This window comes from Penicillium cataractarum (assembly GCF_028827025.1).
Source record: "Penicillium cataractarum strain IBT 29864 chromosome Unknown utg000002l, whole genome shotgun sequence".
NCBI classification, from domain to species: Eukaryota; Fungi; Ascomycota; class Eurotiomycetes; order Eurotiales; family Aspergillaceae; genus Penicillium; species Penicillium cataractarum.
This window is the reverse complement of record NW_026622738.1, coordinates 285,364-305,217: the sequence shown is the minus strand read 5'-3', so window position 1 is coordinate 305,217 and position 19,854 is coordinate 285,364. Positions and strand designations below refer to the sequence as shown.

The 19,854-nt window shown below is 51.5% G+C and overlaps 5 protein-coding genes across 5 annotated transcripts; 3 read left to right on the top strand and 2 right to left on the bottom strand.

Moving 5' to 3' along the window:
- Positions 1-3,983: 3,983 nt before the first annotated feature.
- On the top strand, positions 3,984-5,337 carry N7496_002169 (uncharacterized protein; the record flags this gene model as incomplete). The annotated part of the gene is made up of 2 exons (XM_056695100.1): positions 3,984-4,209; positions 4,613-5,337. The coding sequence occupies 2 exons, from the start codon at positions 3,984-3,986 to the stop codon at positions 5,335-5,337; spliced, it is 951 nt and encodes a 316-aa protein (XP_056557312.1).
- A 1,157-nt stretch (positions 5,338-6,494) lies between these two features.
- Positions 6,495-9,776, top strand: N7496_002168 (putative nuclear serine protease HtrA2/Nma111; the record flags this gene model as incomplete). The annotated part of the gene is made up of 4 exons (XM_056695099.1): positions 6,495-6,911; positions 6,988-9,288; positions 9,344-9,541; positions 9,603-9,776. The coding sequence occupies 4 exons, from the start codon at positions 6,495-6,497 to the stop codon at positions 9,774-9,776; spliced, it is 3,090 nt and encodes a 1,029-aa protein (XP_056557311.1).
- Positions 9,777-10,291: 515 nt separating this feature from the next.
- On the bottom strand, positions 10,292-10,739 carry N7496_002167 (uncharacterized protein; the record flags this gene model as incomplete). The annotated part of the gene is made up of 2 exons (XM_056695098.1): positions 10,292-10,551; positions 10,724-10,739. 2 exons carry the CDS (start codon positions 10,737-10,739, stop codon positions 10,292-10,294), a joined length of 276 nt encoding a protein of 91 aa, XP_056557310.1.
- Positions 10,740-10,960: 221 nt separating this feature from the next.
- N7496_002166 (uncharacterized protein) lies at positions 10,961-14,917 on the bottom strand (the record flags this gene model as incomplete). Its single annotated transcript, XM_056695097.1, has 5 exons — positions 10,961-11,557; positions 11,582-11,884; positions 11,940-12,926; positions 12,958-14,680; positions 14,739-14,917. 5 exons carry the CDS (start codon positions 14,915-14,917, stop codon positions 10,961-10,963), a joined length of 3,789 nt encoding a protein of 1,262 aa, XP_056557309.1.
- A 1,058-nt stretch (positions 14,918-15,975) lies between these two features.
- Positions 15,976-17,500, top strand: N7496_002165 (uncharacterized protein; the record flags this gene model as incomplete). Its single annotated transcript, XM_056695096.1, has 6 exons — positions 15,976-16,015; positions 16,285-16,401; positions 16,469-16,500; positions 16,581-16,698; positions 16,764-16,960; positions 17,024-17,500. The coding sequence occupies 6 exons, from the start codon at positions 15,976-15,978 to the stop codon at positions 17,498-17,500; spliced, it is 981 nt and encodes a 326-aa protein (XP_056557308.1).
- Positions 17,501-19,854: the final 2,354 nt, after the last annotated feature.

Here is a 19,854-nt window from a genome sequence, read left to right as displayed (position 1 = left end):
CCATGGATACCCTTGCTAGTCAGTGGGATTCCAATTCCTTTTTTTTGTTTTTTGAATTACCTCATGCAGCAAAATAGTTACTAGCCCAGATTCCAAAGGGCCAGCTTATTCGTGCGCCACTTTGTGGCTGAGTTAGCTTTGGTATTGCAGATCAACCACGCTCTTCGCCTACAAGGGAGATGATCCTTACCAGAATTACATAGACGAAGGGGTCCCCCCGCGAGGGGAGCTGAAACTCATGAACCAATGCGACGCCGTCATGATCCAGTATCACAGCAGGGCCACAGTTCTTGTCTCATTTGGTGGGGATCCTATTAAGCTATCGTATGGTTTTTGCCACCCAGAACGAGATCCGGACGGGACTTGACCTGCTTCGGCCGGCCGGGTTCAACTCGGCCGAAGCTTAGACAGAACGACAGGGGGCCTACCGAGGGTGGGCATTATTGAGGGGGAAGGGAGGTCATCATGAAGTAAATTCTGAAATGATTTCAAAGGACTCGATATATCTACTATAACTATGATGAATATCAACGGTTATACACCTGTCTCAACGGTAATTAAACGAGTACTCTATACTTACATACTCGAAAGCCCAAATCCCAGACGTGGCCACCCCCACTAACCGATGGATGACAGCCATGTCCGTCGATCGAGGTATACTTGGTACTGGAGTGACGTGCCTTCGGAAAAACCTTACGTCTCCCACGGGCTCGATCTATGGTTCGTTCCATACTTACTGTCTTGAATACCCTCGAACATCACTGGTCATGAAACGCCGGCCAGATTATTCCTCAACGGGTTTAATTTCCAGCCTCCTAAAGACCGTAGTTTTGCACCATTATATACTATTCACCCGTTTTGTGCAATGGGGTTTCGGATGATCTAGTGTGCTGGGACAGTGGGAATGTCACTGCCGAGAGCCTGTCCGACGGCCCCCTCGGTGACTCCGGTGTGGTCGGATGACTTTAGGTTGTATCAAGCCCATACCGTAACGCCAGCGGAGAACACAGATCAGAGTTCTCCGGCTGCAAGTCATGCACCCGGGGGTGGACCATTCATCTTCCCCCAGTTAGGGTTGACAAATTCTTGTGCCGGGCGGGGTTGCGCTCATCGGGGGGCCTTGCTGAGTCCTAGAACGAATAATAAAATATGGAATACTAGTACTGTACGGAGAATAATTATGACTCGGATCCATCTACTACTCTACAGGCTAAACCGTAGTGCTTAATATGGCCTTTCAGATATACTTCGATAGTTTACGCCTTTGACAGGGGGTTTGAAGTATGCCCAGACTCGAAGAAATAAGACAGACGTAGATGTAGCGTAGGAGATTTTGATTTGAATTACTGTACTGAGAATATAATAATAATATCCTTTTTTTCATTGTTGTTCACCGCATGGACAGTGCCTTCGAGATATGCGTCTTTCGACACCGAGCACCGGGATAGTCACACTGTAGGTCGCTGCAAGTCCATGCAGTATATCGTATTCACCGCGAGACGCATCTATTTTCTCTGGTCATGCTCGTCTGCTGCACTGTGCCCAGAACTATGGAGTGGCCTCCTTTACGGAGTAGTAGAAGCTGGCAGATTACCCCAGGTCCCAGGTGACAAGCACCGGTCCGTGCCTGTGCGGAAGTTCATCGGTGTCCTTCAGAGCCCACTGTGGCTAGCTGAAATAGTCGCTATCATCTCCCAGTTAGCTCTGTCGTCCTTTCCCATTTAAGCTGTCCCAGGGGTCATTAATAGTTCATCAACGAGGTTTTTAATTGATTACCGGCGAGGAAAGGATCTCCAACTTGCATTTCCTGGAAACTGGGAAGGGAAAAAATGGATCCCTCGCAAATGGTCCTGTGGCGTCGTCGGAGTGATTCCTGCCGCTCCACCTGCGTCCATCTCTTAGCGAGATGCAGGCTACCCGTTCCAGATATTGTAATGTCCAATCAAGACTGGTGGGTCCCTTTCGTTTTTCTTTTTTGTTTATTTCTATTTGAAAAAAAGGTGGAAATGATACGGCAGAAATATTGGGAGCCATCGTTTATTCCATTTACCGTTCGCTGAATTATTGCCAATCCTGCTCGCCGTCACCTGCCAGATGTTTGGGCCTTCTACAAGAGTCTTCAAAAAGCTCTTGCAGATCCCCACCGCCGATCAGAAAGCGCCTATTGGCGCTCCTGATCACGGCATTGAGCGCTTAACGGTCGGAATGTCTCATCTGATCTCAAATCCGCTCGAGAGATCGGTGTCCCCGTTGGTTGCCTACAAGCATGGATCGATACATCGACTCTCTACCATGGTTCAGAGGGGTAGCTAATCGTATTGTACATTGCGTGCATATCATGGAGCATGTACTATGAATTACGACTCCTTTTAACATTAACTATCACGAATCCTCGCATAGTACTGTGGATATACAAGATTATATCTCTTATAAGGTGTGAACCAGAAGATATGGGGTAATATTAATGTCGACATTAGTACCCTATCTGATGCCGCTTCCAATGTCTTTGAGGCCTCAACTACAGTAGGGCTCTGCATACGTTTCTCAACATTCTCACAGGGCTTGAAGGATTCCATGCAAGGTCGACTGAATTGTTCCTTGCTCACCGCATAGTTTCTCTACAGAGATTTATCGTATGTCTACCTAATAATACCAAGAACCATTCTTGAGAAAATATTGATCAACACAAGAAGCTTATTATTGTAGTTCAAGCCAGTGAAGTAATACAGTATGTACTCAGTACTCCGTACTATACTGGGTCTTGGAATGCTGGATTACGCCACACAGCTCCACCGAGTGAGGCGCAGCAGAGAGGTTGGTGCGGCTGAGGAAGCTGAACTGTAAACTCCGCCTCTCCGCGATGCCACGCATATCTCCGGACGTACAGAAAGCGGTAAGGAGGGTTGTGGCTCGTGTGGGTAAAAAGACGATCCTCTGATTCAGGGAGGCAGTAAGGGGGCTCCAGTGTGTTCCGAATTAAGTAGTTGGTTCAGTGTTATAACATTTACGGAATAATTTTTCTAAACTTTCGAGGGCTTCAGGGCCAACTCTGTTCATGCCTGAGGTTCCAATCCACGTGTGGAAGAAATACTTGATTTGGACTAGTGTCACTGTCACATGTGAAGTCCATGGTTTGTAATTCTGATATAATCTGAATACATATAATACATCGTAATAACGCTACCCGGTACCGACACTCTCGGGTGTATCATGTACCACCAATACACTCCTCGGGTCTCGTGACTTCTCCTCTCCTCGTTTCCTCCCATCCTTAAGTCAGCAAGACTTAAAATCTCACCGGTCTCAATCTACCAAACACATCCTCTCGATATTGTTATTCACCGACAAACTGCTTCCCACCCCTCATACTTTCCCTCCCCCTCCTCCTCCTCCCCCTCCTCCTCCTCCTCCTCCTCCTCCTCCTCCTCCTCCTCCACCACTCTTACCGTCGGGGCCCATGTCCCCACTCTGACCAAAAAGGATCCGCTGCATTAGTCCGTCCGCCCACGGCTGATCGCTCTCAATCCGGACTCCAATCCACCAAAATTCTGTCGCTCCGCCGAGGGCCACACCTCGCTGCCAAAGCCCGGAGGTCGATCTCGTTCTAATTGTCAACATCATCAACGCCTCCCCTGTCTGTCTCCCACCTCGGGGCCAATCATTGTCGCCCATTCCTTTGTTGTTCGAGATCGTACTTGTGGTGCCCAGGCCCTGTCAGCCGCTCGAGTACTACAATTATCCAGAGCCCGCCCTATCCCTGGATTCCCGTGAGGCCTTCCCTCCGCCCTCCTCTCCGTCAATCTCCTGTCCGTGCGGCCTGCGTAATAACCAACGGCGCTTTCCACCTTCCCCCGTGGCTTCCCTCGGGTTCAAGGAGGCATCTCGAAAGGACCGAAATTATATTGGACCTACCCTGACGCCCCCTCCCCCCTCTTTACCGCCAAATAGCCCCCCGGGGCCGTGATATGGTTCCTTCTTACACAATGGACCCCAACACTGGCTATCCCGCCGGTTATCCCGTGCCTACTCAAACACCCCCGAATCAAATGTCATTCTATCCAAATTCGATTCCCCAATACCCGCAGTCAAAAACACCTCTTCAACCTGTCCAGCAGCAGCCCCAGCAGCATTCCTTTGGTGCCATGCCTATGCAGCCCGGTGGCCCTGGGGGGGCTATGATGCCTACTGGCTTTCCCCAACAGACGACTGGTACGTGGTCAATCCTCACTACCCCCCCCCCCCCCTTCTTCATTATGATTAGCCCAATGCACCCCGTTCCCTTCCCCTGGCGGGGTCGACCTGTCGCTTTGAAGCACCTGGCAACCAAGATCCCGGATCCCCTTTGAGGTTTATAATAGGGTCGACCTATCGTCCGATCCCCAGTTCCCCTCCATCCTCGGACGGCACATCGCCAATCACTCCTACCCCCTTTCCCCTCGAAAGCCTGCAGCTGTGATGGATCTCATTGATAGTGCGAGCGCGCCAGTCATTGCTTCTTGGCGAGAATGGACGCCACACATCGTGCGATCTGGCTTGATCTGCCGACCAAAGGGTTTTCGCGTGTCGAGCTTATCTTGAATTGAGGTGGATCTGACCGCTAACGTGACGCCAGTGTCGATGGATTCGTTTTCTTCTCCTTTTACTCAACCCCCTCTCCCCGCCAATATGACTCCATTCTCCCAGCCGGGCACGATGCCCAATGGACCCTCGGCCGTTCAACAGGCATTTTCGCAGAACATGGCCTCCATCCAACAAAGTAACCTCCTCGCAAACCAGCCGAAACCTTCTCAGATGAATTCACCTCAGATCGCCCAAACGGGGTCTCCGGGTCAGGCTCAATCCCCAGCTCAATTCCAAGCCCAAGCCCAGGTGCAGGCTCAAATGGCAGCGCGTGAGAAGGCCCGCGTCACAACTTTGCTGGATATCAACTCGACCTTGTTGCGGGAGGTGGTCAATCTGCAAGCATCGGGTAAAGCAGGACCCGCGTCACCTGGTGATGCCAACGCGTCCCCGACTAATCCGAGCGGAGAGGCTGTTAAGCAGCAGGGTTCGAAGCCAAGTCCAGAGTATATTGAGTGCATGCGCCGACTACAGGCCAACCTGGCGTACCTTGCGACGATAGCAGATCGCGCCAAAAAGTCCGGCGGTGTTGCCCCTCAGGCTCCGGCAATCATGACTCCACCCCCAAACCTCCCTGCTGTTCATGAGTTGTATGCCAGGCTCAATGAGCTATTCCCCGGGACGGGCAAGGCGTCGAACCCTCAAACTCTGAGCCCCGGCGGCATGCAGGGTAACGGCGGACCCAGTCCGTCGCCAGTCTCCGAATCCGTGGTTTGAAGAGATGGTGTGAGGGCCCGTGCCTAACAGCTTGTCCTCGTGAGCAAGCATCTCATCTTCCCCTAAGCTACATCGATCTCCGTTCCCAATCCCCTCTTCTCTTCAGCGGGCGAATCGGGGCCCGAGGCCCCCCCATTTGACATCTCTCCATATCTAAATATCTGAATGGAACAAAGAACCCCAGAAGCGGCGCCACCCGTCCATTCGGCAGCCCGTCCTGTCTGCGCCACCCCCAGTGAAAGGCGCCCTGTCTTACTATTTGGTCCAATCGTGGTGGTATCTGTACCTCCGTCAAACGCACTCCAACCGCATGAAGCCTCCTCAAATATCACCAGGCAGGCAGAAAGAAATCCAGCGGGAAGAGTCGCCTCGATTATGACCCTTGTACTTTTTGTCCCTTTTTTTTTCTTCCCGAAGAAGGCTTCGCAAAAATAATTACTACTCGGTTGCGTCTGTTACGGTTGTTTGTATCCACAGACGAGCTCGGTTAGTACTCTATGACCCGATGTATTTTAGTTAAACTTTTGGAGAGAATATGAAGCTTTGTCTATTAGGATGATGTTTTGATCATGCGAGACTTGGGTGCATGCATGGATAGAGTACATACTAGAGTAGCTGATCTCGAGACTTTTCAAAGCTTGTAGCAATGACAATCTCTGGCATTTTCAACCTGCTTCAATATGATTCAAACTATAATCTCCAAGTACCTGGTACATATTATTTTAGCTTACACCTGTCGAGTAGTCGAGTAGTATACTACTAAATATAAAAGCTCTTTCCTGCACGGATCGGCGGTGGGCGCGTGGTTCGGCCATGGGATCTATCGTGTGCGTCCACCACCCAATCAGCTCCTTTCCTCCACTCCGCCTCGTTTGCAAACGCGAATGTCTCTGCTGCTGCTGCGCTGGAGACAAAGCGTACAAAGCTCTCAAAGAAGTTCAGTCGCTACTGCTCTTACTATCTCTACTGCCTCTGCCGTGCATTGGCCTTGGATCGCGCCCCGACTTTCACCTGATCCGTCACTTGCGCGTCACTTTCGTCCGCCCTCGATCCCGTCCTTTCGCTCCATCGCGCTTTTCCACCAAGTTCCTCTGCGACGATTCTTGCCAGCTTCTCAATCTCCCTTTCATCGCCCATCGTCGCTCGCTACGAGCATCATGGACGCTAACGGGGACATTGGCTCGAAGCGCAAGCGCAGCGCCGTCGCCGGTGCTGTGGAGCGGCCCGCTAAACACCTCAAGCCTGAAGGCTCGGTTTTGACTCCCGGTGATTCAACCCCAGCCAATGGAACAGTATACGATGTGGAGGAGGAAGATGATGATTCGGGTCGCTTGTTGCCTCTTGGCCCTGCGCAGGCAGATTCACCCGAGTGGCAGGCGACTATTGAGTCGGTTGTGAAGAGTGTGGTATCCATCCACTTTTGTCAGACTTGTTCTTTCGATACCGAGCTGTCTATGAGCAGTCAGGCTACGGGCTTCGTGGTTGATGCTGAGCGAGGATACATTTTGACGAACCGTCATGTCGTTGGCGCGGGTCCGTTCTGGGGTTACTGCATTTTCGACAACCATGAAGAGGTAAGCCAGAGAAGGAGTAGTTTTGGCAGAAATCTTCAAATCGTCGTCTCGATACTAACTGTCTGGATATTACTAGTGTGATGTTCGTCCCGTCTATCGAGACCCCGTACACGATTTTGGTATCCTCCAATTCGACCCGAAAGCCATTCGTTATATGAACCTCACCGAGCTCAAGCTCCAACCCGACGGAGCTCGAGTGGGTGTTGAGATTCGCGTCGTTGGTAACGATGCGGGTGAAAAGCTTAGCATTCTTTCCGGTGTTATTAGTCGTTTGGACCGCAATGCTCCGGAGTATGGCGAGGGATACAGTGATTTCAACACCAATTACATCCAGGCTGCCGCTGCCGCAAGTGGTGGTAGTTCGGGCAGTCCAGTCGTCAACATCGATGGTCACGCCGTGGCTCTGCAAGCAGGTGGACGTGCTGATGGTGCTGCGACTGATTATTTCTTGCCTTTGGATCGCCCGCTTCGTGCTCTGGAATGTATTCGTCAGGGCCAGGCTGTCACCCGTGGCACAATCCAGACCCAGTGGATCCTCAAGCCCTTTGATGAGTGCCGTCGTCTGGGCTTGACTCCCGAGTGGGAAGCCGCCGTGCGCAAGGCTGCTCCCGCCGAGACCAATATGCTTGCTGCTGAGATCATCTTGCCGGAAGGACCTGCTGATGGAAAGTTGCAAGAGGGAGATGTGTTGCTGCAGGTGAATGGTGAGCTGCTTACGCAGTTCGTCCGCCTGGATGATATCTTGGACTCTAGTGTGGGTAAGACTATCCGGCTGCTGGTTCAGCGAGGAGGCGAGGACCTTGAGGTGGAATGTGAAGTTGGAGACCTCCATGCGATCAGTCCCGATCGATTCGTGACTGTTGCTGGAGGTACTTTCCATAATCTGTCCTACCAGCAGTCCCGACTCTATGCCATCGCTACCCGCGGTGTGTATGTCTGCGAGGCTGCTGGCTCGTTCAAGCTTGAGAATACCCTGTCCGGGTGGATCATTGATTCGGTTGATAAGCGGCCAACTCGCAACCTGGATGAATTCGTAGAGGTCATGAAGACCATCCCTGACCGCTCCCGTGTGGTCATCTCTTATCGTCATATTCGGGATTTGCATACCAAGGGAACCAGTATCATCTATGTTGACCGTCATTGGCATCCCAAGATGCGTTTGGCCGTCCGCAACGATGAGACTGGTATCTGGGACTTTTCAGACTTGGCTGATCCTATCCCGGCCGAGAAGCCTGTCCCACGCAAGGCAGACTTTATCCAGCTGGATGGTGTCAGCCAGCCCGCCGCTGCCGAGATTGTCCGTAGCTTTGTGCGGGTGTCGTGCACTATGCCATTGAAGCTGGATGGTTATCCTCAGGCTAAGAAGACCGGTTTCGGTCTGGTCATCGATGCCGAGAAGGGTCTGGTCGTTGTCTCAAGAGCTATTGTGCCCTATGACCTCTGCGATATCAACGTCACAGTCGCCGACTCGGTCATCCTCAGTGCCAAGGTTGTCTTCCTGCACCCTCTGCAGAACTACAGCATCATTCAATACGACCCCAGCCTCGTGCAGGCTCCTGTACAGAGCGCTCGTCTCAGCTCCGAGTACATCAAGCAAGGACAAGACACCATCTTTGTTGGCTTCAACCAGAACTTCCGCATTGTCGTGGCCAAGACTGCTGTGACTGATATCACTACCGTATCGATTCCCGCCAACGCCTCTGCTCCTCGGTACCGCGCTATCAATTTGGATGCCATCACTGTCGACACTGGACTAAGTGGGCAATGCACTAATGGTGTATTGATCGGTGAGGACGGTGTCGTGCAGGCCCTTTGGTTGAACTACCTTGGCGAGCGTACCCCGAGCTCTCACAAGGACGTTGAGTACCACCTCGGTTTTGCTACCCCGTCTCTACTTCCCGTGACGACCAAGATCCAACAGGGAGTCACCCCTAAGCTACGCATCTTGAACATGGAGAGCTACGTTGTCCAGATGAGCCAGGCCCGCATCATGGGTGTCTCTGAGGAGTGGATTCAGAAGGTTGCTCAAGCTAATCCCTCCCGCCATCAACTCTTCATGGTTCGCAAGGTGGACTGCCCACCGGCGACTTTCACATCTGATGTCGATAGCTTCCAGGAGGCTGATATCATTCTCACACTGGACGGCCAGCTCGTCACTCGTGTTTCGGAATTGGACGTCATGTATGAGAAGGAGATCTTGGAGGCTTTGATTGTTCGGAATGGCCAGGAGATGCGCATTCGCGTTCCAACTGTTCCTACAGAAGATCTCGAGACTGATCGTGCCGTTGTCTTCTGCGGTGCTGTCCTGCAGAAGCCCCACCATGCTGTTCGACAGCAAATCTCCAAGCTCCATAGCGAAGTTTACGTGAGCGCCAGGGTGAGTAAATCCTATATACTAAAGAAGCATCTCCATGATACTAACTATTCTACAGAGCCGCGGTTCACCCGCTTACCACTACGGACTTGCGCCAACTAACTTCATCACCGCTGTCAACGGCGTCTCCACCCCCAACCTCGACGCATTCGTTGAGCAAGTGCGCAAGATTCCTGACAACACCTACTTCCGCCTACGAGCCGTCACTTTCGACAACGTTCCGTGGGTGGTTACCATGAAGAAGAACGACCACTACGTAAGTTACTCTTTTTTTTCTCTACTTTCCCGATCCCGTCCCACTAACCAAATCTTGCTAGTTCCCCATGTCCGAATACATCAAGGACCCCTCCGTCGAAGCCGGCTGGCGCACCATCTCCCACGACAAGACCGAGGGTCTCGGCGCTGCCTCTGATGCCGCAAACCTAAACCCCGACGCTATGGACGAGGGCGGTGCGCCTGGTGGTAGCGACGTGGAACCTGACATGGAGTAAGTATGTCGTCTCTCTTGGATTGGCTTGGCTTGCTATACGCACAATATGGTCTCCTGGGCGGCTAGTCTTGTATTATATTTGGTGTCGATGGCGTGTGCAACGGTCGGGGTGGGGTGTAGGTGGGCCTGGACTGTTTTCGTGATGGTGCTTGGGGTTGGAATTGCGATCTTTTTTTGTATACCGTGTGATCCAGGATAAAATTTGTGGTCATGCTACGTGGCTTTGGGCCTAAAATACATTTGTGTTTGGACTGATTCTTTGATTGGATTTTGGTCTGATTAGTTTGATATATTGACACATGGTGTGTCATGTTTAGGTAGATAGCTGCTTCCATAGCGAGTATCTTGGAGGTAATCCGTGAGTGAGGTCCTCTATGTACCTAGGGCATCTTGATAACAGCTATCCGAGGGGTAGGTCTTGCTCTCATGGTCAGCACCTATCCGGTTTACTAGGTACCTACCTACAAACATAGCCGATAACTAGCAAGTAATTAAATTCCTATTAAAGCAGGGCGATTAAACTTTCCACTGCCGTCGAGGTTGACGTTCCCGAACAGGATATATATTGTACGCCGGACGATCCATGTACTCACGCAGCAAGCACGCTAAAAAGAAATGTCGAATGCCTAGTGGAATCAATTGGAAAGCACCACACTGTAGAATAATAACTGATAAATTAAAAATAGCCGCTAAACAACAAAAATCCAAAAAGAAGAGGTGTGCATCATCCGTGAATCGAACACGGGCCTCGTCGATGGCAACGACGAATTCTACCACTAGACCAATGATGCTGGTTCATGTCTAGGTTCTGTATTTAGTGGTATATGAGGGAAAAACAAATTAAGTATGTTAATGCTCAGCTCATTAACAAGATATGAAGCCCTCTACCCGGGAGGATCTCGAGCCAGCACGGGCGCGTCTAAACCATCTAGGCTTAGATACAGATACCGGGGAAGCCTTTCATGATGGAATAATTCAACATATCCAATTGATAACCATATGCAGACCGATGGATGCTTCCCATGTCTCACAATTGACTAAGAATGTAAAATAACGCCAAATAGATAAACCCATCCCAAGACCGAAAACACCAAAAACACCGATCCAGTTGCAAAATTACTCCCCAATCGCCGGTATTCGATATAACACAATAATGCCTCAGCCGTCCATAAACTACACAATGGCTTATTGCTGGAATGACCAACCACCATTGAGTCGCAGCTTTTGCCGCTCGATACGATCTTTGCGAATCTCCTCCTGGGTGAGACCGTCTGGGCCGTTCCAGTTGGCGCTACTGGTGCGGTCACGGTATTTCTTGATCTTCTTGTCGGCTTTGAAGGTCTCTTCCAGGGAGAACGGCGCAATGGGACCGAAAATGGAGTCAACTTCCATTCCGTCCTGCTGTCGCAATAGACCCTCCAGTTCCTTAGGTTGAGCCCACTTGGGTACTGGGAACATCTCGGAGTCCGAGTCATCCTCATCTTCGCTGTCCGTGGCGATTTCTGGGAGGTGGATGCTTTCACCACTTGGGTACTTCGGCGATGGCTTAGCCACAGGTGGAGGTCGCTGAGCAGAGCCAGGCGCGGCAGGCTTCTGTACAGCTGGGGGTGGCGCGTGGTTAGGTTCCGCGAATGGAATCTTGTTGTTGCTATACTTGGCCAACTCCGATGGGTGAGCGGGTCGTTGAGGCTGGCCAGTTTTGAAGATGGAAGAGCCAGGCTGTCCTCCAAACATAGAAGGCTGCTTCGCAAGTTCATTAGAATACACATGCAAATTGTCGACCTGCAGGGAACACGTTGAGCTTACCTTGCGAATATTTGACTGACGGATAGGAGGTGCCATAGTAGGTCGCACGGGCTGCATAGGGTTATGCTCATCCTCAGTCTTGCGTCGCTTGGCCTCACCAGAAGGTTGGGCATTACTAGGATTAGTGACTGCAGACCGATAGCCCGCTTCTTCATCCATATTTCTCTTGGGCGGCTTGGCGGGGTTCGGTGCTGGTGGGTTGATGGTTCGACCGTAGCCCAAGCGCGATGCTGGCCTTGTCGCACCCAAGTCATTCCGTTGAGCAGCTTGTGATGCAGGCCTCTCGTGCTGGAGTGGGGGAGCCTGCGAGTATTTAGTAAGAACCTGCCAGCGATGATGCCGGTTAAGAGAGACTTACCTCGCTGACCACCTGCTGACTACCCTGGCGCACGTGTTTCCGAGCGTTATTCTCCTGTCGTCGCCTCTCGATTGCCCGCATGTGGGCACTCTTCTTGGGATCCTCTTGAGCGGCGCGTTCTCGCTCGGCCTCAGCTTGACGCCGAGCCTCCTCCTCTTGCTGTTTCTGTAAAGCTCGTCTCCTGTCTGCCTCGCGTTTCTGCTCTTCCTTTCTCTGCTCCTCTTTTCGACGGACTTCACGCTCTTCTTGCTCTTTCTTCTTCCGCTGTGCCTGCGTTTGACTCGAGACAGAGCTCTTGAAGCTGCTCGCTGAAGAAGACGTGTGCAGAGATTGGTTGCTACCCTTCTTTTTCAAAGAGGCTGTTTTTGAAGCAGGAACCGGAGCGGCAGCGGGTGCAGCAGGCTCCTGGCTATTGGAAGTCATGGAGGAAGGTATGGGCATCGGACGCGAGAGTGTGCTTCCGACACGGATAGAAACTGGCCGCGGGTTGGGCTTTTGGGCTGGCTCGCGGGTGGGTGGCTTGGGGCGTCGATCGGTTTGCTTCGGCTGGGGAAGGCCGAACCGCGACCCATCGTGAGCAGACTCTGGCTCACGGGATTGCTGCCGTGACGGCTGCATTGACCGTTGGGCCGTATTGCCTGGTCTCTCTTCTGGCTCAACAGAGGACTTGTCTTGCATTGCCTTGAGTTGCATTGCTCGCTGCTTTTCCTTTTCGCGAGCTTTCTCCTGTCGAATTTCCTCTTCCTCTCGCTCTCGATCATCTCGTTCCTTTTGTCGACGCTTCTCCTCTCTCTCCGTGGAGCTCCGCGTTCGACGGCCTTCTTGCCGTGGGGGGCTAGAGATCTGGCGAGGCTGAGATTCGCGCTGATCTTCCTTGGTTTCTGCAACTGCACTAGCTTGTTCCTGGGGCCGAAGACGCGGCTGTTCGGGAGAAGAAGTCTCGAGTCTTGTTGAGCCACCAGTGCTTGTGAACAAGCCCTTGGCGGACTTCATTATAGATTGCAATCTCATCTTGGACGCACTGAGGGGGTCCATCAAAGCGCCGAGGAGATCCAGTAGGAGTGGTCGAAGCTTCTGATGCAATGTTCGACACAGAAGCAGTTTTGTGGTGACCATGTGGGCGTGGCGAGGAGAATATAGAGTATGATGACTTGGGACGTTCCGGTTCAGTAGACTGTTGCTCCCGAGCATTCATTCCAACCGTTTTACTTGTGGATTGTTCAACGTCGAAGAGCTTCTCCATCACGTCTGTGGTTTTGCTCTTTGTGAGATCGAGACGCTGTGGCGAACTCAGAGGCCTGATCCAGTCATCCACGTCCATTTCGTCTGGCTCCTGGGTAGGAATTGGACGTTCCTTCTGACTCGGAGGTTCCGGCTTTGATTCAGGCTTGGCTGCAGGAAGCTCTGGGTATGGCACCTGACCAGCAGACAGGCCAGCCATCGATGCCATTGACTTTTTGGGTCGGGATGGCTGAAGCTTCCCGAGCATACTAATCCTATCATGAAGGCTCTGCGTCGACTTCTGGTTGTGGATCTTGCTGACCTGATCCACGTCCATAGTGTCTTCCGCATCCTTCGCGTTCTCTAGATCCTTTGTACCGGCGTCGGCCATTTCATCCTCTGCCGCTTCTTGAGTCATCCTGCGCCCTCCCGATTGCTTGCCTAGCAGACTAGGGCGGCCAGTACTGCTCAACTTCTGAAGGTCAATATGAGATGTGCGGGAGCGTCGCGGGGGTTTCAGAGGCTCTCGCGCTGGCAAGGATGCAAAGTTCAAGCTGCTCTTCCGCATCGGGAATCGTTCTGGAGTGGAGCCATCGGATGGAGACCCAATATCATCAAAGTTGTCGTCGAGAATTGTATCGTTGACTGCCTCTTCCATTTCCACGTCCGGGCTTCCAAGGTTTTGCTCCTTGGCTCTTGAGACCTCCGGAGAAGCTTCAGCCTTTGACAAGGGTTCGTCATCCATTGTCTTTTCCTTTACTTGTTGAGCCACTGGGCTTTCTTGCCGCTTTTTAGCAGCCGTGGCAATCTTAGACTTAGGCTGCATCCGAGCCTTGGGCGTCGAGTCCATTTCTGGTTCCGGAGCCTTAGAAACCGACCCTGCGGGGCGTGTAATTCGTTCCTTTGCTGGGGTCGGATCAATGTTCACCGGCTCAACGGTTTCCCCACGCAAACGAACATTCTCTTGCGCTGAGTGGAAAGAATCCTCTGTTGGTTGCTGGTCAATCGAGACATCCACTTGAGGGCTCAATACGGCATGCTCGTCTGCCTCGAACGGCTGCGTGGACGTCTGGGTGTTTGGCTGTGTATCCGGCAGGATCATTTCATCATCGTCCTGCATTCCATGATACCCCGAGTCCGTGTTGTACTGGGAGAAAGAGTTCAAATTCTGGGTGAGGTCCGGGTATTGTGGTTGCGAGGCCTTTTCCAATGTCTTAGAGCGAGAGATGGCGGGGGAAGCTGCGGATGCGGATGTAGTTGCTGTCGCATTGGTTTTCGATACGATACGATGAATGAAAGGACTGGGACTGGGAGCTGCCTTGTTTTCCACAGTTTTGTGAGCGGACGAGAAGATCTCGCTTAGTGGCTGAGGAAGGGAGGTTAGCTTCACCACGATATTCTTCGTCACAGTAAATCCAGAGCAACTAACCACTCGGTTCTCTTCCACATTCCGCTTCCGCGCCGTCCGCGGTGTCTTGCCTCTCATCTTTCCCGGCGTCTTAAACACATCTGTAAAATTTCTGCGCAGACAGTGAGCAATGAGGCTAATGCCCGCGAGATCGAGCGGTTGCGACTCACGCTTGGCCCTTTGAGAAGATCTCAGCCATATGTTCATTTAGCCAGTCCATTTCATGGCGGACTGGGTATTCCACTTCCTCCAGCTCCTGCTCAACCAGATCCGCCATGTTTTCCTTCTCTGCGGCGATCCATGCGGCGGAGCCGACGGGCTTCTGAGCCCTTGCGCCAGCGGCGGCCATGATGTAAACAACGCGCTGCGGGCAGCGGGGTCAAAAAAGGTTGAATGGCGCAATATAAAATAAGAAAAAGCGCAAGTGGGAGATAATTCTAGCGGTAGAGACAACCCATTGAAATTGGCAGTCAGGGGTTGAAGGTGGTGGTGGTGGTGGTGGATATTTGGAGTTTGTGGAGAATGAAGGTGGTTTCGAGATCAAAACAGACATCCCAACGGGGAAACGCGTGGTGGTGCGGACTCACGTGATTAACCATTGGCCCGTGCGCCCGACGAAGTATAGCCGATTGTCTGGTTCTATCCACCTCGAAAGAATCGTTATTGATAAGAATAAGGAGGAAACAGGTTTCATCATGGGCATGACTATTTGCAGCCAAATTATTAACATATCCAATATGGGTGGTAATGATGGGGTAGTAGCTCCAACCATTGTACCGACGTGTACCTGCCTTGACCATGCCACGCTCCAGCATCGACATAGCTATGCGAGGTACCCATTTCCCTGGTTATGGTAGGAGATTATGATTCGATCACTGACTAACTAAGTAAAAATAGAATGATTCATCGGGCGGGGCTTAATGCAAGCTGTCCAGAGTACTTATAATCAATCCTGGCTAGGCAGATATGCTAATGTCGGCGGAGGATGACGGAGATTGTTTGGTGCTTGGACAAATTATGACGAGATAAGGCAAGACCGGGATGGGATCAGCTTCCTGAGTAGCCAGGGGAACTCTAGAAGGAAGGACTGAGCCCGCTAGCTTGCAAGAACTTATTCAGATTCCTGTCTATTAGCTACTGACCAGTATATAGTTACTTGGAAAACAAGCAAGAGGCAATTGACATCATCAGTTTGGTCGGCAAGGTTCCAGCCTTGGCGACCGCACATGACAATCGGCAGTCGCATCACACCCAAAACAATTCCGCCCACCCTGCCCTTATCGTTCCTTTTTTTTTCTCTCTTCCCACCACCTCCCTTCAAATACTGATCTTTGAAAGCCTTGATTCCTTTTTACCTTCTCTATCTTCATCCCGCACTCTCCCCTGTCAACTTGAACCGATTTCATCATGGCCGACTCTGGTGATGTGAGCTACCCTAACACGGGCAGTAAGGTACGTTCCTAGACAACCGACTCCTCCCGACTTCTGCTGCAGAGTGGTGCTGACTAGTATGTTTCATGCAGTGATTCCCCTCCTCGTCATTCTTTCGTTTCTCCGAAAGCTTCCAAAGACCATAACGACTGACCCTGGATTCTCCCGAGTCTAGGCCTTACCGATGCCGTTACAAAGGGTATAGTTGTGAACCCTCCCGGGTTCCGGTTTACAGGGAGCTCTGTTGTGGCCTGACCATATCCGTCTAATGCTTGCTTTTTCTAGGCCCCGTTGTCGATAACCTCAAGGCAGAGGCTTCCAAGACCTCCAACGAGTTCCGCGACCTGAAGAACTCCCGAGTCACCCCTTCCACTACCACCACCAATGGCCAGCCATTGACCCGTACGTGATAACTGCTAGGGATTGATGCAGACAAATGGAGTTGGAGAGGATACTGATTCTCGTGTAGCCTACCACTCGCTGTTGTATAGCCTGTTGAGCGTGAGTCGTCTCGAGTCCCATTATTTTGTGATGATCCCCTATTTTTTTTCTTTGCTAACCCCTCCTCTCTATCTTGACAGTGGGAACAACCTCGTGCGACCGCCGTTTCCTATGCTACCGTGATTGGCTTCATTTTCGCCGCCCGTTATCTGCCCCTTCTCCGCTGGGCCTTCAAGTTCCTGTATATGTCGCTGGGATGTGAGTTGGTCGCGTGACCCGTGGGTATCCGATGGGAGACGACTGACCCATTTTTGTTTTCACAGTGACCGCTCTCGTTGAGATCGCCGGCCAAGTCATCCTCAAGCAAGGCATCGCCAGCTCCTTCCGCCCTCGCCGTTACTACACTATTCCCAAGGAGACCCAGGAGGTTATCCTGGAAGACCTTTCCCAGCTGTTGGACTTCTTCTTGATCGAGTTCCAGCGCATTTTGTTCGCCGAGAATGTCGTTCACACCATTGCCGTATGTTAATCCTATGATGTGTCATGGACGAGTACGAGGGGAATATCTGATTGATTCTTCTAGGCTTTCACTGCTGCCTTCACTGGCTACTGGCTCGTCCGTTTCGTTCCTATTTGGGGTCTGGCCGTCATCTCCGTGACCGTGGCTTACCTCGGACCTCTCGTGTACATCAGCAACCGCGAGATTATTGATGAGCAGATTACCAACCTGCAGGAGATTATCTGCTCCCAGACCAACCAGCTCAAGGACCTTGCCGGAGAGCGTACCTCCCACGCCACCGGTGTCATGAAGCAGTACGTGGGCGAGTACAGCCACAAGGCCCAGGAGTACATTGGCCGCCGCTCTGCTTCCCCCGAGATGACCAAGGTCCCCACCCCCGTCAAGACCGAGCCCGTCGCTGAGCCCACAATCAAGACCGAGGACTTCCCCGAAGCCCCTAAGGTCGAGCCCATTGCGCAGCCGGTTGAGACCGTTGAGACGGTAGAGACCTCTGAGCCGGCCCCTGCTCCCGCGGAGAAGGAGCCTCTTCTGGCTCTGTAAATGAGCAAGCCCTCTTTCTAGGCTTGATCGGTTGTCGATCACGATCATTTCAATGAGGATGGACGCCTCCTTGGGGACCACTTTTTCTTCCCCCTTTGGTGGATACGTTTTTGACGACATGCAGATTTGGTGGTGAGGCTCTTTCATTTGCTCCCCGGGTATTGCTGGGATGAATGTATATTGGGCTCCAGCACTTCCCTCGTCCCGATGACGGACGGACCACTTCTTCAAAAATTCCTGTGGAAATGTCCAGACGATGAAGTGATGTTCATGTCTGTGCTTTCTTGTCTTCTTCTTCTTTTTACTTCGTTTCTCCACTGTTCTTACCCTCTTACCCTTATTCTGTCTATTCCGCTTTCTTTACATTCACACCCGCATCGTATTGTTTACATCGTTTCGGGTTCATATTGTTCTAATGCAATTGTCCTATGAATAATTCCATGATTCTCACGTTTGCCTCCCATCCTAATCTCTACTGTAGCTCTCGATCCAATTCCCAATGCAACATTCCGGTCCTTGAGCCCTCTGAGCCACCCCATCTCCACCCCTCAAAGCTAGTCTTGTGTCCTGTACGAGTGTCCGCCGCCCTTTTATCAAAGAATGAACCATATTATTAGCGCATTGGATGGCCTTGTGGTAGGGTACAACACCCGCGCTTAAGCCCTCGACTCGACCAACTCGGGCAACAGTCGTCTTCGAACCTGCGGCCGCGCACGCCCTGATAGGTACTTTGCGCTCCCGTATGAGTAACGAGTAACGATCTACCCCCGCGTCGTGCGAGGCGAGGCGAGGTGACCGTTGAGTTTCATCTTAGACTGTCATGTCTCCAATTTCTCCGCATCGCGATTCGGGCTGGAGCCGGAGCCGAAGTCGGATCCGTTGTCCTCTCGTCCTCGCGGGATACTGTCCGTTTCTTGGTCGTGACTTGGTGTGGAATCGTCTTTCAAGAGTGGTTGTAACCTTCCCCTCATTCTTTGGTGGTGGCTACCCCGGATGTGAGATGTTGTACGGTAGGCTGTGTGGTATATGTTAGAGTTTAGGGATGGTTCTGTGTATTGGATTGAGTGTTAGGAGTGTTTAAATCGGGCTTGGAGGGTTAAGGTCTAGACTTGCTGGTGATCTGTGGTCTGTTTCTAGATTTGTGTTGAAGGTGGTGTGCTCGAGGGTTGACGGACTCGTTCGTGATCGGTATGGTGTGAATATCTGCAATTTCTTGGACTCAGACTCCATTAGTTTGTGGGTTTCTTGAGGTACATAATTCTAGCTTTATTTTAATTTCCAGAACGATCGCCTTCTCTGCTATTGTTCAAAAAACAGAAGTATGCGGAAAACAAACCCTCTTCTGTCTAAGATATGAGTACCTTTGGCCTTCGAGGTACTCAAGAGTATGCACCTTCAAGGCCCGAGCCCTTGTAGCAACGGCCCAAAGACCTCCTTTTTAACTACCCCTTTTCCAGAAGCTCATCAGAGTCAAAACATGATATACCACGGAGCATCACACAGAGTCCCCTTTGCCGCTCCTTGGGATCCAATAGATGTAGTCCTTGTCGCTGGGCTGTCTTAGACATTGGGATCCTGGCCTCCGTACTATGTTGCTATTAGTCTCAGACTCGTATAGTTGGGCTGGAGACTGAACATAGAGCTGCCTGACCGATTCTATGAGTATGAGTAGCCTGGGCTGGACTAGTTGTGATGATGAAATTGACTGTTCTGCTCTGGAATTTGTCCTTGACGCTGATAGACCACGCAATTGTGGAATATTAGAACATCAACACCGTTTATGCAGTGGAATATGGCAGAATTGACTTTGGAACTAAAATTTTATCCTAAATCTGCATGGACCAAAGTGAGGACAACGGGGAAATGTTAAAGAATGGACCGGAGCGGAGAGTCAGTGTGGCATTCACCTGAGTTCGGAGTATAATCGAAAGAATATGGGAGTTTCTTGCCGCCACCAACGTGTCGCAACTCTGCAAAGAAGCATGCATGGAATGTTCTCTGGAACTTTCTCCCGAGTAGTGTGGCACCTATTGGGAGGCAAAGTAATCTGAGATTTTCTCCCTTGATGTCAAACTCGATACAGGGCTCAAAGGGCGGTCTCCTCGGAATACGTCTTGGGTACATCCTTTGTCCATGGAAGCTGGCGGTAGCCGAGACGCATGTCTCTCGTATACGTCAATGTTTCAAACCCGGAAGAAAGACGCTTTTGAAAGAAGCAGTCCCGGGCAAATTGTAGGAAGACGTTTGTGAGAGGATGAATCGCATGGCATTCTTCTTTATCTCCTCACACGGACTGACATCTTTGATCTTTGAATCTGGTCAGAAGTTTATCTCAGGGACAAGCTCTGCTAGGT